The 13,596-nt window shown below is 48.9% G+C and overlaps 1 protein-coding gene across 2 annotated transcripts in view; it reads right to left on the reverse strand.

Annotated features, from left to right (window-relative positions):
• The window catches only part of C1QTNF3 (C1q and TNF related 3), a 561,277-nt gene that overhangs the window by 20,223 nt on the left and 527,458 nt on the right, over positions 1–13,596 (reverse strand). For both annotated transcript variants that reach the window (XM_085630879.1, XM_085630889.1), the window contains exon 5: positions 11,932–12,031. In XM_085630879.1, the coding sequence (XP_085487005.1) occupies positions 11,932–12,031 (100 nt within the window). The remainder of the gene's footprint in view (positions 1–11,931; positions 12,032–13,596) is intronic.

The raw sequence follows: 13,596 nt of genomic DNA on the forward strand, positions 1-13,596 counted from the left end.
ACTTGACCCTCCGGCTGCACACTCTCGATGCCCTACAATGAGCCTTTCCCCTTCAGTGGACCCGACATATATTCCCTACCTGGGCCTTCACATCACCCCCACAATCATGGGTACAGTGGCCCTCAACTACCAGAACTTGACTCAACAGATTAAATCTGACTTACACCGGTGGCGACCCTACACGGTATCTTGGCTTGGACGAATCGCAGCAATTACGATGATGATCCTCCATAGGGTTCTGTTCCACTTCCAGGTCCTCTCTGCCGAACCGCCCTCTGGGACATTACGGTCCCTCCAGCAGGAGCTTAATAGATCTGCATGAGACCTTAGCTACAGTCCCCCAACCGAAGGAGGTCTTGGGCTCCCTGACCTCTATTGCTATTACCAGGCTTCCCAAATCAGGGTCTTGGTCTCACGAAAAGTCAGAGAAGCGCTGGCTGTTTATGGATGATGCACTGGCAGAACGGGCCCTGTGGAGAATCCCATTTCTCCCTAAACTAAGCCGGCCTCTAAACCCTTTATCTCTCTCCCATCACTAAATCATCATTGGCCGCTTGGGATGGACTGGCAGTACAGAATGGCCTCACATCCTTCCCTTCTCCAATAACACCTATAGTTGGGAACGCAGCTTTACTCTGGGCCTACACGACCCCCAAATTTCACCTCTGGAATCGAGCAGGCTGTAGTTCTGCTGGCCACTTGTTTTGATTTGGAGAGCCCGGTTCCCTTTGAGTCACTACACACAACCTATGCACTCCCAGAGTCAGAACACTGGCATTACACCGAGATTCACCATTGAGTGATGCCCCTCACTGTCTGCAGAGGAGCTGAACAGCAACTCACCCTTTTTGAACGTTGTCTGACCTCGAAGATCTCTGGGATAGCACCTCATTTCAGAGCTATATCATATGACCGGCCCCACTGCGGAGGTCTCCAAATCTGCAAGCCAGAGGCGCTGGGAGTCAGAAATATGCAGAGAGTTCAAGCAGAATCAGTGGGGAGATATTTATAACCCTGCACGACACACTGCCCACAACATAGCTAGCATTGAAACCGCTATGAAAATTGGCATTTATTGGTATTTCATGCCACATCGATTGCACAAATCCATCCAGATCTCCTCAGCGCTGGTACTTAAAGAGATCGATACTCATTTTGACACAGGCCTCCCCAGATTTCCTGCTTACATTGTCTTGGGTCTTCCAATGCACTCACCTTCCCCCTTAAATCCCGTTGGGGCAGAAAGACTGGATTGGCATTAGGGGCGGCCCTAAAGGATATTTTCACACACTGGGGTATGGGGCATACTCCCACACACATGGGCTGTCTACACCAACTGTGGTACATAATAGGGGTGAATCACATAGCCCTCACGTTTTCTAATCATGGCGCATTGTTTCCCAAGCTATGGGTCTCATTCTTGATGCAGCTGGCGTCAGAGTTTCTTGAACTTACCTGCCCAAAATACTTACAACTACTCCACTTGCCCGAGTCTCTCCGTACCACCACTTAAGAGAGTTCCATCATAGGATAGATTATCCTTGTGACAGTCTTGATCTTATGTTTATGTTCACCAGGGTTTTGGGGTAGGGGGGAGTTGTGGAGTTGAAATACAATCCAATGCACTGTGTCCCAGAAGACATTGGGCTTCAAATTGCTAATGTATTTTGTTTTTATGCTAGTAATAAGAATTAAGAAAATCAAACCATAAATTGCTGAATAAAGTATTATTGACTGACTGACTGCAGGCCTATTAATTTATATGACTTTCATTGCTTAGGTAACTAGATTTGTACTGTCACTTCCGATACCGTTAGGTCAGAGTAAAGTTCATTGTTATTCAGTTAGGGGAATAGGATAGGGTAGGATAGGATATAGTCTTATAGAGCTTGCCGAAGCATCTTGGCTCCATAAGGTGAGATAGAGGGATCGCAACAGTTATGCCTAACCTTAGAGGACTGGAAACAACCAAGTTTTTAGCGCCTTCCTAAAAAGAAGCCTATTCGACAATAATCTCATAGAGATGGGCAGCTGGTTCCACAGTTTGGCCGCAGAATGTGACAGGCTCCTACCTCCCCATCTGGCTTCATGAATTCAGGAGATACAGATTAAACCCGCATCTGTGGATCTGAGGTTTCTGGTTGGGGTATACCAGGAAAAGAGTTTCCGGAAATCCGCTGCCCCTCCGCCATATAATGTCTTATGGACCAAGCATAAGGCTTTAAACTCCGCCCTTTGATGAATCGGGAGCCAGTGTAATGACCTAATGGCAGCAGAAGTGGAGTGACCCCTAGGAATATTAAACAATAGCCGAGCAGCAGCATTTTGTATTGACTGCAATTTTATCCTCTGCGCTATATTAATGTAGTGTTAGGATGGTAGCAATAGATGATGTATTGTATTTTAATTTTCTCACCTTATGCTGGCTGTGCAATTTCCATTGGATTTAATTGTGAATTGTCTTATAACAATTTTTTTTTTTTTGAAACCGTTTATTGCAATCTCAAAAATATACAAGTATGGGCCTACAACCTTCCGGCCGGCCGCTAGAGTGACAGGAGCACCTGACAAACTTACAAAAGGGCACGTGGCGTTACAGAGAGGCAAATCAGGAGACATCAACGACGTGGGCCACATGACTCTAAGCCCACAATACGGTTTCATTTTAGACACACGCAACAACATAGAAAAACACACCCGCAAGGCAACCCGCAATCGAAGGTAACCACACGTGCTCCTCGAATGAGGGACCCCGACCATCCACAGGAATCTGAAGAGGGGGAAGGGAAACAAGTCCAGGACTGGGGGAACTCTGTGCCCGGGGCTGGGGGAGGGGGTCAACTAGGGGGACGGAGCCGGTGAGGCAGCAGGCAGCAGTGGTGGCTCGCAAATACCCCCGCGGTAGGCGTTCCAGGGGCCCCATATTTTCACCCACGCCCCAGGCTTGCCCCTCGCCACATACACCACCTTTTCTCGGAACATGCACCAATCCATATGTTCTTTCCAGGCCGACACCGCCGGGGGCCGCTGGGATCCCCACAGTTGAGCGATGTCACGCTTAGCTATCATATATCCCAGAGTCACCCATCGCGTCTGCGGAACCGAGTAATCAGTTGGTTCCCACACATTCAGCAAGCATCTCCTCGCTTCAGGCAACAGTGCGACATGCGTAACCAGACGCAGGACCTCATGCACACCACGCCAGAATCGCTCCACCTTCGGGCATTCCCACAAAATATGCAAAAAAGTCGCCAAAGCACCACACCCACGCTTACACAACCCATCCTCAGCATAACCCATACGCAGAAGCCTTGGCCCCGTCATGTAAACCCGGTGGAGTATCTTAAGCTGGACGAAGCGAAGGCGAGCCGGTATGGCCACCTCCTTCGGAGAGGCCACCGCGGAAATCCAGTCTTCGTCGTCCAACTCCAGCCCGTCGGCAACCCAAGCCTCACGGAGGCCGGTCAGCAGGCCCGAGCGGTCATTAATCAATTTTTTGTAAATGAGGGAGATCGTGCTATCCGGAACGTGGCCATCCAGCACTCTATCCTCCAGGGGGGAAGACTCCGGGATGGAGGCGGCGTCTGGGAAGACGGAGCCCAGCGCATGACGGACCTGCAAGTACCGAAAGTATTCACTGCCCTGCAGCTGAAACTCCGTCTGCAGCGTCTCGAATGTTTTAAATCCCCCTCTCGTCCAGAGGTCCCCCACTTTACTGATACCAATCGTGTCCCACTTCTCGAAGCCCTTCGAGGTCCACAGGGAGCCCAACCGCTGAGGCGCATACAACGGCGACGCCCGGGTCAAACGGTCCTTCCACCCCATAGCTGCATTGGCCGCGTGCCACACCCGCACCATGACACGCGTGGGCCCCGTCAAGCGGGGATCCGGCGCGCCAGAGTAGAGTGCTCGATTGTAGTCGCCACCGGACAGGAGCATCTTGTCCATTTCAAATGCCGGGTTCAAGGCGGGCCCATAGAGGCCGTGATTAATTGCAGCTAGCTGGGAGGCCCAGTAATACCGCTTAATGTCCGGGAGGGCAATCCCCCCGTCATACCACGGGAGCGTCAACTTCGCCAGGGCTATACGCGGCCTCCCGTCCCAGAACAGGCGGCGCTGTAGACTCTCCACCTCACGGAAGTAGCGCGCCGGGACTAGGTCCATAATGTTCTGGAGAGCGTACAGGAAGCGCGGCAACGACATCATCTTAAACAATGCCGCCCGGCCGAGCGGCGAAAGCGGCAGGTGCCGCCAGCGCGCGACGTCCTCCTTCAAGCGCTGGAGGGGGGGAAGCAAGTTTCGCTCGTAGCGGGCCGCCGGGTCCAGCGTGATATAGACACCCAGGTACCGAAACCCCTGCGAGGCAATCTGGATCGGACATCCCCGCGGGAGGACGGGAGCCTCCCCGGAAAGCACATAGACACATGATTTAGCCCAGTTGATGACAAGGCCTGAGTTACGGCCAAAGGAGCGCAGGACATCAACCAGGACAATCAGTGATTTGCGCGGGGAGGCTAGGTACAAAAGGATATCGTCAGCGTAGAGGGACACGTGGTCCTCATACTCGGGGGTCCAACGAAGACCACGGATGGAAGGGTGCCACCGCAGCCACTCCGCCAGGGGTTCCAAGGCCAATGCAAACAGGAGCGGCGACAAGGGGCAACCCTGTCGCGTGCCCCGTCCCAGCGCAAACGGGGCAGAGACTCGCCCATTCACTACCACCTGCGCTAACGGGCCCGAGTACAACAATTTGACCCAGCTGATGAATCCCGGTCCAAATCCAAATTTCGCCAGCATCGCCCAAATGTATGGCCATTCGAGCGTGTCAAACGCCATGGTGGCGTCTAAGGACGCCAAGATGGCCGGCTCCCGCTCAAACGGAACACGTGCGAGCACCCCGTGCAAGCGCCGCAGATTGAGGGCCGTGTTGCGATGGGGGATAAAGCCAGACTGGTCTTGGTGGACCAAATCGCCCACCACGCCGACCAGCCGGTTGGCAAGCACCTTGGCAAGGATTTTGGGCTCCGCATTCAAGAGCGAGATAGGCCGATAGGAGGTAACCCGGTCTCGGGGTTTCCCCTCCTTGTGGATCACCACGATTGTAGCCAGACGTTGGTCCGGCGGGAGGGAGCCCCGCGAGTGGGCCGCAAGGAACATCGCGCGGAGGTGGGGTGCCAGTACGTCCGGTCGCAGCTTATACAACTCGATAGGGATGCCGTTCGGGCACATGGCCTTGCCAGATGCAACCGAGCGTATAGCGAGGGCAATTTCGTCCGAGGTAGGAGCAGCATCCAACGACTCCCTGTTTTCCACCGAAAGGGAGGGCAGCGCGATGTTTCGAAGCAAGGCATGAGAATCCGCCTCCGAGCAGGGAGAGACCGGGGAATACACCTCGCGGAAATAATCCGCGAAGCAAGAGACAATGTCTTCTGGCTCGGTGACACGTACACCATCCATCCTCTCAATCAGCGGAACCACACGACTCGCTCTCTCCTTTTTATCCAACCACGCAATCAATTTACCAGCCTTATCACCCACATCATACAGTCGCCCCTGTTGCTCTCTACTGAGGCCCCTGGCTGCCTCCGTGACGAGGGCCCTATAGGCCGCTTGCTTAAGGTGTAGAACATGCAGTGCAGCATCCGTCACCCCACTCCCCAAATCACCCTCTAGTTCAGTAATTTCGGCCTCCACTCGGGTCACCTCCTCCTGCTCGCGACTCCGGGCATGGGATATGAAGGAGAGGGCCTCCCCCCTAATAACTGTCTTGAAGGCCTCCCAAAGGGAGATAGCCGAAGGGACAGACCCCACATTCTCCTCGAAATACCGCTGCAAGGATTTAATCAGGTCAGCGCGAATAGTGGGGTCGCGCAGATACCAGGCATTGATTGGAGCTACCCTGCCCTCCCCCCTCGGGAGGACAACAAAGTGCAACAGGAGCGGGGAGTGATCTGAAATACCCCGCGCCAGATGGCGCACCTCTCCCACCCTCCCAGCATAGGCCGCAGGGACAAGGATATGATGGAAGGTGTATTGCAGCTGCGTGGGATGTTTTAAGCGCCAGCAGTCCACCAATCCCAATGTATCTAAAAGGCCGGACAGCCACGCCTGCGCCCGGGGGAGGTCCCTAGGGGGGTGACGATCCATAGTCCCAGAAACCACCGCATTGAAATCCCCCCCAAACACCAGAAGCCCCCCCGGAAGGTCAAGGAGGAGGCGCCCCAGGTCCGCAAAAGTGGTAGACTGTAGCCCCGGTGGGACATACACTGAAACAAAGACAACCACTTTGCCCTCCATTCTCCCCACCAAGGCAGTGTAGCATCCCCTCTCATCATGGCGCACCTCATCTATTTCCAGCGGGAGCGAGTTCTTAACCATGATGCCCACCCCCCGCGAGCCAGACGTGAAGCCCGAGTGGGCCACCAAACGATAGCCACGCCGATTCATGGCAAAGAAGGAATTACCAATAAGGTGTGTCTCCTGCAGAAAGACCACATCTGGCGAAATTCGTTTCAGATACTGCAGGACCACACCTCGCTTAATCCTATCCCCCAGTCCATTAACGTTCCAAGACAACAAAGTCAAGTCCCTACCCCCCATCACATACAGAAGCCATCACTCGTCCCCCCGAGAGCACCTCAAAAACACCAATACAGTAAAGGGTTTGCCTTGCGGTAAAAACGAACAACACCCCACCCCAACCCACCCGTCCCAACAGAACTCCCCCCTCGCTGCACCCCTGCATGAGCCCGAACAGCCCCCCCAAAGTGCAGTGTGCCTGTCGCCCCATATATGAAAACACTAACTAGTCCCCCAGAGGAGGAGGGAAAGCCCCCAAGAGACCCCGTACGACCTCCACGGGAGGGGAACTTACACAATCAGTCAATGATGACAATAATGTTGTCCAGAGCAAGGCCTACTATTAGTCCCTCAGTCCTGATCCGGCAAGCCCTCCCCACCAACCGCGCCCCCCCACCCCCCCGGCCCCGATCCCCGGGCAAAGTGTCCAACCAGTCCCCGGCCGCCTCGGGACGATCAAAAAAGTGCGTGCGGCCATCCACCTCTACCCTCAACTTCGCTGGAAAAAGCATCGCGTACTTGAGGTTCAGGTCCCGTAGGCGACGTTTGACTCCGAGAAAACTCAGTCTCTGCTTCTGGACCGCCGGAGTAAAATCAGGATAGAAGTTTACGTCCATATTGTCGAGTCTGACCGGTCCTTGTTGCCTAGAAGTCTGCAGGATAGCGTCTCTGTCCCGAAAGTTGAAGATCCGGGCAATGAGAGGCCTCGGAGGGGCTCCGATCTTAGGTCTCCCTCCGGGGACCCTGTGGGCACGTTCCACTGCGAAGAGTTTACTCAGCCCCCGGGGCTGGAGACGGGTGAGGATCAGGTCCTCCACAAACAGATCCGCCGCCTCCTCCTCACGTCCCTCCGGCACCCCGACAATGCGAACATTGTTCCTCCGGGCCCGACCCTCGGAATCTTCCAGTCGACGATCCATCAGGGCGCTCGCCTGGCCCAGTCGGCGCACCTCCTTTTGGAGGGCCGCCACGTCCGTTGTGAGGCCCGAGGTGGTGTGGGCCAAAGAGTCGACCCGATCATTCGTCTTGGACAGATCGGCCCTCACCAGGCCCACATCCACGAGGACCGAGTCAATCTTTTGCGCCAGAGTGTCAAAGCGCTGGTCCACTGAGGCCTTCATCTCGGCGATGGCGCCCATGACGTCCCGGAGGGTCAGATCCGCAGGCAAAGCAGGGGCATCAGTCGGGCCAACAGGGGACCTACGCGGCGCCTCTGGAGATCCCTTCTGGAGGGTGTAGCGGTCCATGCTGTTAGACTGAGGGGCTGCGCCACGGCGGGTCGATTTCACCTTTGCCCGGTCGCCATCTTGTTTCGTGGACATGGCTCCAGTCCCCAAATCGTGCCAATCTCCTTGGAAGGGGCTGACAGACCGGTTCACGGGCTCCGGGGGAGGGCGACCACAGCTCCGAAGGGCGGATCACAGCTGGCGGGCCGGCAGGGCACCCCGATGAAGTCACACCACCGCACGCCGCCTCGCGGCCCTACCTCGCTTGGCAGCAAGGAGGGCGCGAAAGCGAAAGTGAAAGTGCGGGGTACGCGAATCGCCCAGCCTCGCCCGCCGCTGTTGTTCACTTTGTCTCCTGATCGCCCCACAACTCCAATCCGGGGGGCCGGCGTGGAGAAGGCCGCAGACCTCAATCGATGCTCCCGCCGGTGTCCGAGGTCCGATTTGGAAACGGAAAACGGGTGGCACCTCAGCTCGGTCTCACGAACACAGTCCCCTCGTCTAGGAAAGGATATAGTCAGGATTTATGCAGGAGGTCGCGGAGGTCCTCGGGAGCCTCGCACCTACGCGGCCATCTTGGTTGCGCGCTAGGCTCCTGTCTTATAACAATTCATGATTTTGTGAAGGGCTCTTGTGCTCTGGGGATGCTGCCTGATTTCTTATTGATTTTCTGCAGATTCTGGACTTAGCTTATTTTGAAGACTTTGCTCATGTTGCTAATTCCCAATGACTGGTTTATATGCATTTTGACTGATTTTAAGACTATATTTATGTCTTCTGTATTGCACATTTTCATTTTTAATAAACTTTAATGGTTTTTAATTTACTAATCTGGAGACTTCTTGAGTCTCAAGGCTTATTTGAAATGCTGTCTTTCTTTAGGAAATCATTTCCTCATCTGTTCTTAAGGACAACACTGTCCCCAATCCTGCGAAGGCGCTTTATCTCTATTTTACTAAATTACGAGAGATAGCATCAACATACGTTTAGTAGGACTACAATTATACTACTGGTGTACTAAAAAATGCTATTCAGAAACATATGTGCGAACACCTCTTTTCATCTTTCTTTGCAGAATTCTCTAGTTTGCGAAGGGGACTCTGCATACCTTGTTATACGTTTTAGTAGTAAATGTGGGAGTACCCTGGGGGAGTGACTGGAAAACGGGGAATACATACTCTTGGATGGAAGAAGAGTAGGGAGGGGGAGTACAAATGTGCAAGCCCATTCCTATACACAAAATGCACTTCTGAAGTTACAATAGGCAAAAATGAAACAAAACAGTTGTAAATATACTCCAGCCCCACATATGGCCACTCACAGGCACTGCAACGCACTCTTGTAAAACATAATGGAGGCAGGCACTTAACATAACACCCCTTAGGAAATAGTTAAATAAAACAGATTATTAAAGTCTTCACTACACACACATATTCAATTTCACATATTTTGTAAGATAACTACATTTATATTTAAATGTTAATTTATAAATAATAATTAAAAAAACTACAATTAAATTAATTAGATAAAGAACGTATAACAAAATGTAGTAATTAATAATTACATATACAAATTATAGCAATATATATAAATATAATTAGCATATTTTCTTTAATCATTCATTTAATATTTAATTTTAATTAACTATTGTGCTTTAACTTTTTTATTTCTAGGTAATTTATAAATATTTGAAGTTAATTTACATTTTGGTTTTACATTAAAATATTGTACAATTTTTAATTCTCATTCCCAGATCTCTGCTATGGAGACAGCGACCTCTGCCTATATGTTAAAAGTAAGTAGTAGTACCTTTACACTTGTAAATTCAGTTCTAACATGCTCCACCCCCTCAGATGAGTCTGCACCTCATGGTATAATTACACTCAGAAATGGTGAATAGCAGAAAATGTTACATTTACTATGAAGTGCAGTAGTAAGTTTACACATGAGCAAATCTACACATGGAAATTTACATTTGTGAAGAGGCCCCATAGTGTGTAGTTTTCAGAGGGAGACAAAAGCATTTCTTATCAGCAAATATTTTCATCTTTGTGTACTGGGAGGTACTGGGCGGATAAATCATCACTCTGACAAGTGCGTCCCTTCTGGTTGTGAGGACATGAGAATATTTTGCATGTGCAATGTAAAAACTCTATTACCTTTCTAAGATGTTTGGCATAGTCCCTTCTCTTGCATCATTTCAAACATATACCTCACTCAAAGGGTTATGTGCATTTTTCTTATTTTGCGATAAGTGCAAAGTGATGTTATGAATAAATAACTAACGCTCTACCGAAGTCAAGTGTTCTCCCTGGCCTATGCGTTTTACAGGATCAAAACAGTATGGTTGTGGTCCGAGCTTCCATCATGGTGGATTGACAAGGCATTCTGAGATTTAACTTTAGAGCTTCATAAAGAAGCCTGAGTGTGGAAAATACTATCCAGAAGCTCAAAGAATGAAGGCGTCAGTGTACCCCTGGGGCTGGGTAATTTAAATATCAGCAACTTAACCTGTGCTGATGATTTGATATAAATAACGTAAACACGTAAAGGCTCGAAGAGACTAATGGCAAAATCTGAAATCTATAATGGGGTAAATGTTATTTTCTATGAACTTAACAAAAACCAAAGTAAGGATATTTTCTTGATAAAATTATGAAGTTCACGTTACATCAGAAACATTAAAAGTAGGAGTGAGCATAACTGGTGTAATTCTCTTTAGCACAATAACTCATAATTACCACAGAATTACTCATAATTGTGTTATTGTGTGAGATGCATAACCCAGTAGTAACCTTGCATCCTAAATGGGCATGAGGGTGCATTGTGCGCAAATATAAGTAGCACTAAATGCTATGTGACGCCAACAGCAGTAGCCAGCATCCGCTGTCTCTCTTAGTTCATCGTTCCTGTGCTCCTGCAGTTGGATTTTTGCGCCAAATTATTCTAAATTACTCAAGATAGCGCAATTGCGTACTTGGGGTAATTTTGCATCACAAGAGTAGTGCATAAATACTGAAATACTCCAATTACTATGAATAAATTAAAATGTCTTCCGGGCTAATTGAATGTCAGTTGTAGATTATAGCCATACTTGGGAATTACAAATACATCTCTTCGAACATTACTTCTCTTCTCTTTTCCATTAGTCTTCATGTTTTGCCTGCCACTAAAAGGGATACTGGAATGTTTCATCCTAGGGGCAGATCTACAACAAATTACGCAGCGCTGCAACGCAAGCCCATTGGCTGTGCCACGCTGCGGCACTTCCGAAGCACAGGAATGTAACAAATTTACAATAATATGTCGCATTCCTGTGCTCTCTCCTGCGCTGGCGCAGAAACTGCAGCCATGCGCCAGCGCAGGCACCCTTGCACCATGGTGCGAGGATGCCTGCGTCATGGGAAGATGGTTTTTGTGCAGGAAGGGGCACCTTCCTGCACAAAAACAATCACTACAGGCATTTTCCTCTTTCAATGAGTGTTGTAGAATGCAGCACGCTTTGAAAGTGGAAAAGACGAGGAGAAATGAAAACATTTCTCCTCGTTGCGCCTCGCTACGCGACTCCCCTGGGGAGGCGTAGCATTGACACGCATTTCCAGATTTATGATTCCTTGGGTGTTGTGTGGGAACACCCACAGCAACACCCATGGAACGCCCCTTCCACGCAAAGTGCTGCGTGTGAAGGGCCATATTTACAAGGAGAGGAAACGTTACGCAGGGTGGCTTTTCCTCTCCTTGTAAATATGGAGAAGTGAAAGGCGCCTCCAGTACGTCTCAAAAAGTGACGTACTGGTGCCGCAGGAGGCTCGTAAATCTGCCCCTTAATACTTTGTGATTCTAATTCCTACCTACAAAGGTTCTCTATGTTGTTCCTATGGCTGTTGTTGGATTTATAACTTACACTTTATAAATGGACGATTCATTTGCATTTGCATGTAGGTGTGTAGCTATTCAAAGAAATGATTGGTTATCGATGGTTATGTTTTTCCTGACCTCTTCTTAAATGCATTCCGGAGGTTTTGAGCTTATATTAGTTATATACAAACGTTCAATCAATAAATGAATAAACAAATGAAAGCATATTTTAAATTTCTTTGAAACAGGCATTTACTTTTCTACTTACCTATGCATGCTAATAATTGTATTTCCATTGTGCATGAGGTAAACATACACTTCATCAACTTCCTCGTGCTTCATCATACTAAAGGTAAAAAAATAAACACCTGGAAAGCAAAGATGGACACACATCACATTACTAAGACCCTGCTTTTGTGATGATGATTATATTAAAAACTGTATGAGTATATACAACTTTGTGTTCCCTTATGAACATTTAAGATGATGTGAATTGTTGGCCCATTGGTAGACCCCATCATAAATATATGAGGCCTGACTCACAGAAAGACTGCAAATGCCATCATGTACGCTTATGCTTGAGAAATGTGGCCATTTATAACATTTCCTTGTTCACACAAGTCTCAGAAATTTACTTTTTTTCATAGATATCCATCCAAGGCCTTCTTCACAAAACTTTTTCTATGGGTAATTATGTGTAGTTCTTGCTTCGGTTATATCGTAAAATTTCTAAATCTAAGGCTGTGGTCTTCGGCAAGAAAGTCACTATGTCAGTGTGACATGTAAAGTGGGCACATTTTCCTCCAGGGCCGGCTCTAGAATGGTGCGATCGGTGCCACAACACCAGGCCTTGACTTTTGGGGACGCTGTGTTGTCAAATAAATAGTGGGTTTAAAAGCACATGCGTTTCATGCCTCCAGCAAATTTTTTGCAACAATAAACATTTCCGGTGATTAATGGACCTGCTTGGGAGCAATGGAGTTTTGTCTAGTGGAAGTTTTGGCTCATCATAAAGTAGCTCGAAGGGTTAATATGCCTGCTTCAAGGCACGTGTACCATGCAGATCACAGAAGTTCATGTAACGTAAATAGCTCAGCGGGTTACTGCTATTGTCTGCGAGATAATTATGTTACTTGCAATTTATAAATTAAAACCTAATATGGAACAGTGAGCTATTAACTGTCATCAAAGAGCTGCATTGAAACTGCTAGGTATAGGCTACAGTGTTATGATTTTGTCCTCAGTGTTATTATCCTAATGTTCAAGAAGGGTTAATTTGGGTGCAAACCGATTTTTATTAGTAAAGACAACCCCCATGCATGGTGGTACAGTTTAAATTCTGAGTTTGTGCTTCTCCAGATCAAGCACTCCCAAACTATACTGCTTGCTAGGATGGGTGACATCTGACTCCTACACCTTGTAGTCCTCTTTCTCATGTAACATTTCCTACATACTGATTTACACATGTATGATTGATGGTCTCCGTGTAACATATGTGTGATGTAAACTGCTCTGACGCCCTACGCTGGTAGGAGTAGCACTATAAAACAAAAGAAAAGTATGTGAGAGAGTGGTTATGGGGACTTGATGGTCACTGTTGAAGGGTGGTAGTGAGGGAATTCATGCAGAAGGAGTTCATGGGGGGGAGGGGTGCCAACAAACAATCTCACTGGCCGCTACCAGCGCAAAAGCTGGCTCTGTTTGCCTCGTTAAAAGAATGCCATTATGTGGGGCTGAAAATAGAAAGGTCATATAAAAGTCATCATTAAGACAACCTCTACATGTCTGGGGTGGCTGTGGTGATTATACTGCAAACTGGAAGGCCGTGTAGCTCTCTTGAAGTCTTTCAGAACAAGACTATTGAGTCTCTCACATAAGGTAGTGCGGTCTAAGCTATTGCTGCTTCCCAGAGATAGAAAAGTTCCAATACAAC

The sequence above is a fragment of the Triturus cristatus genome, chromosome 2_1 (assembly GCF_964204655.1).
Source record: "Triturus cristatus chromosome 2_1, aTriCri1.1, whole genome shotgun sequence".
NCBI lineage: Eukaryota > Metazoa > Chordata > Amphibia > Caudata > Salamandridae > Triturus > Triturus cristatus.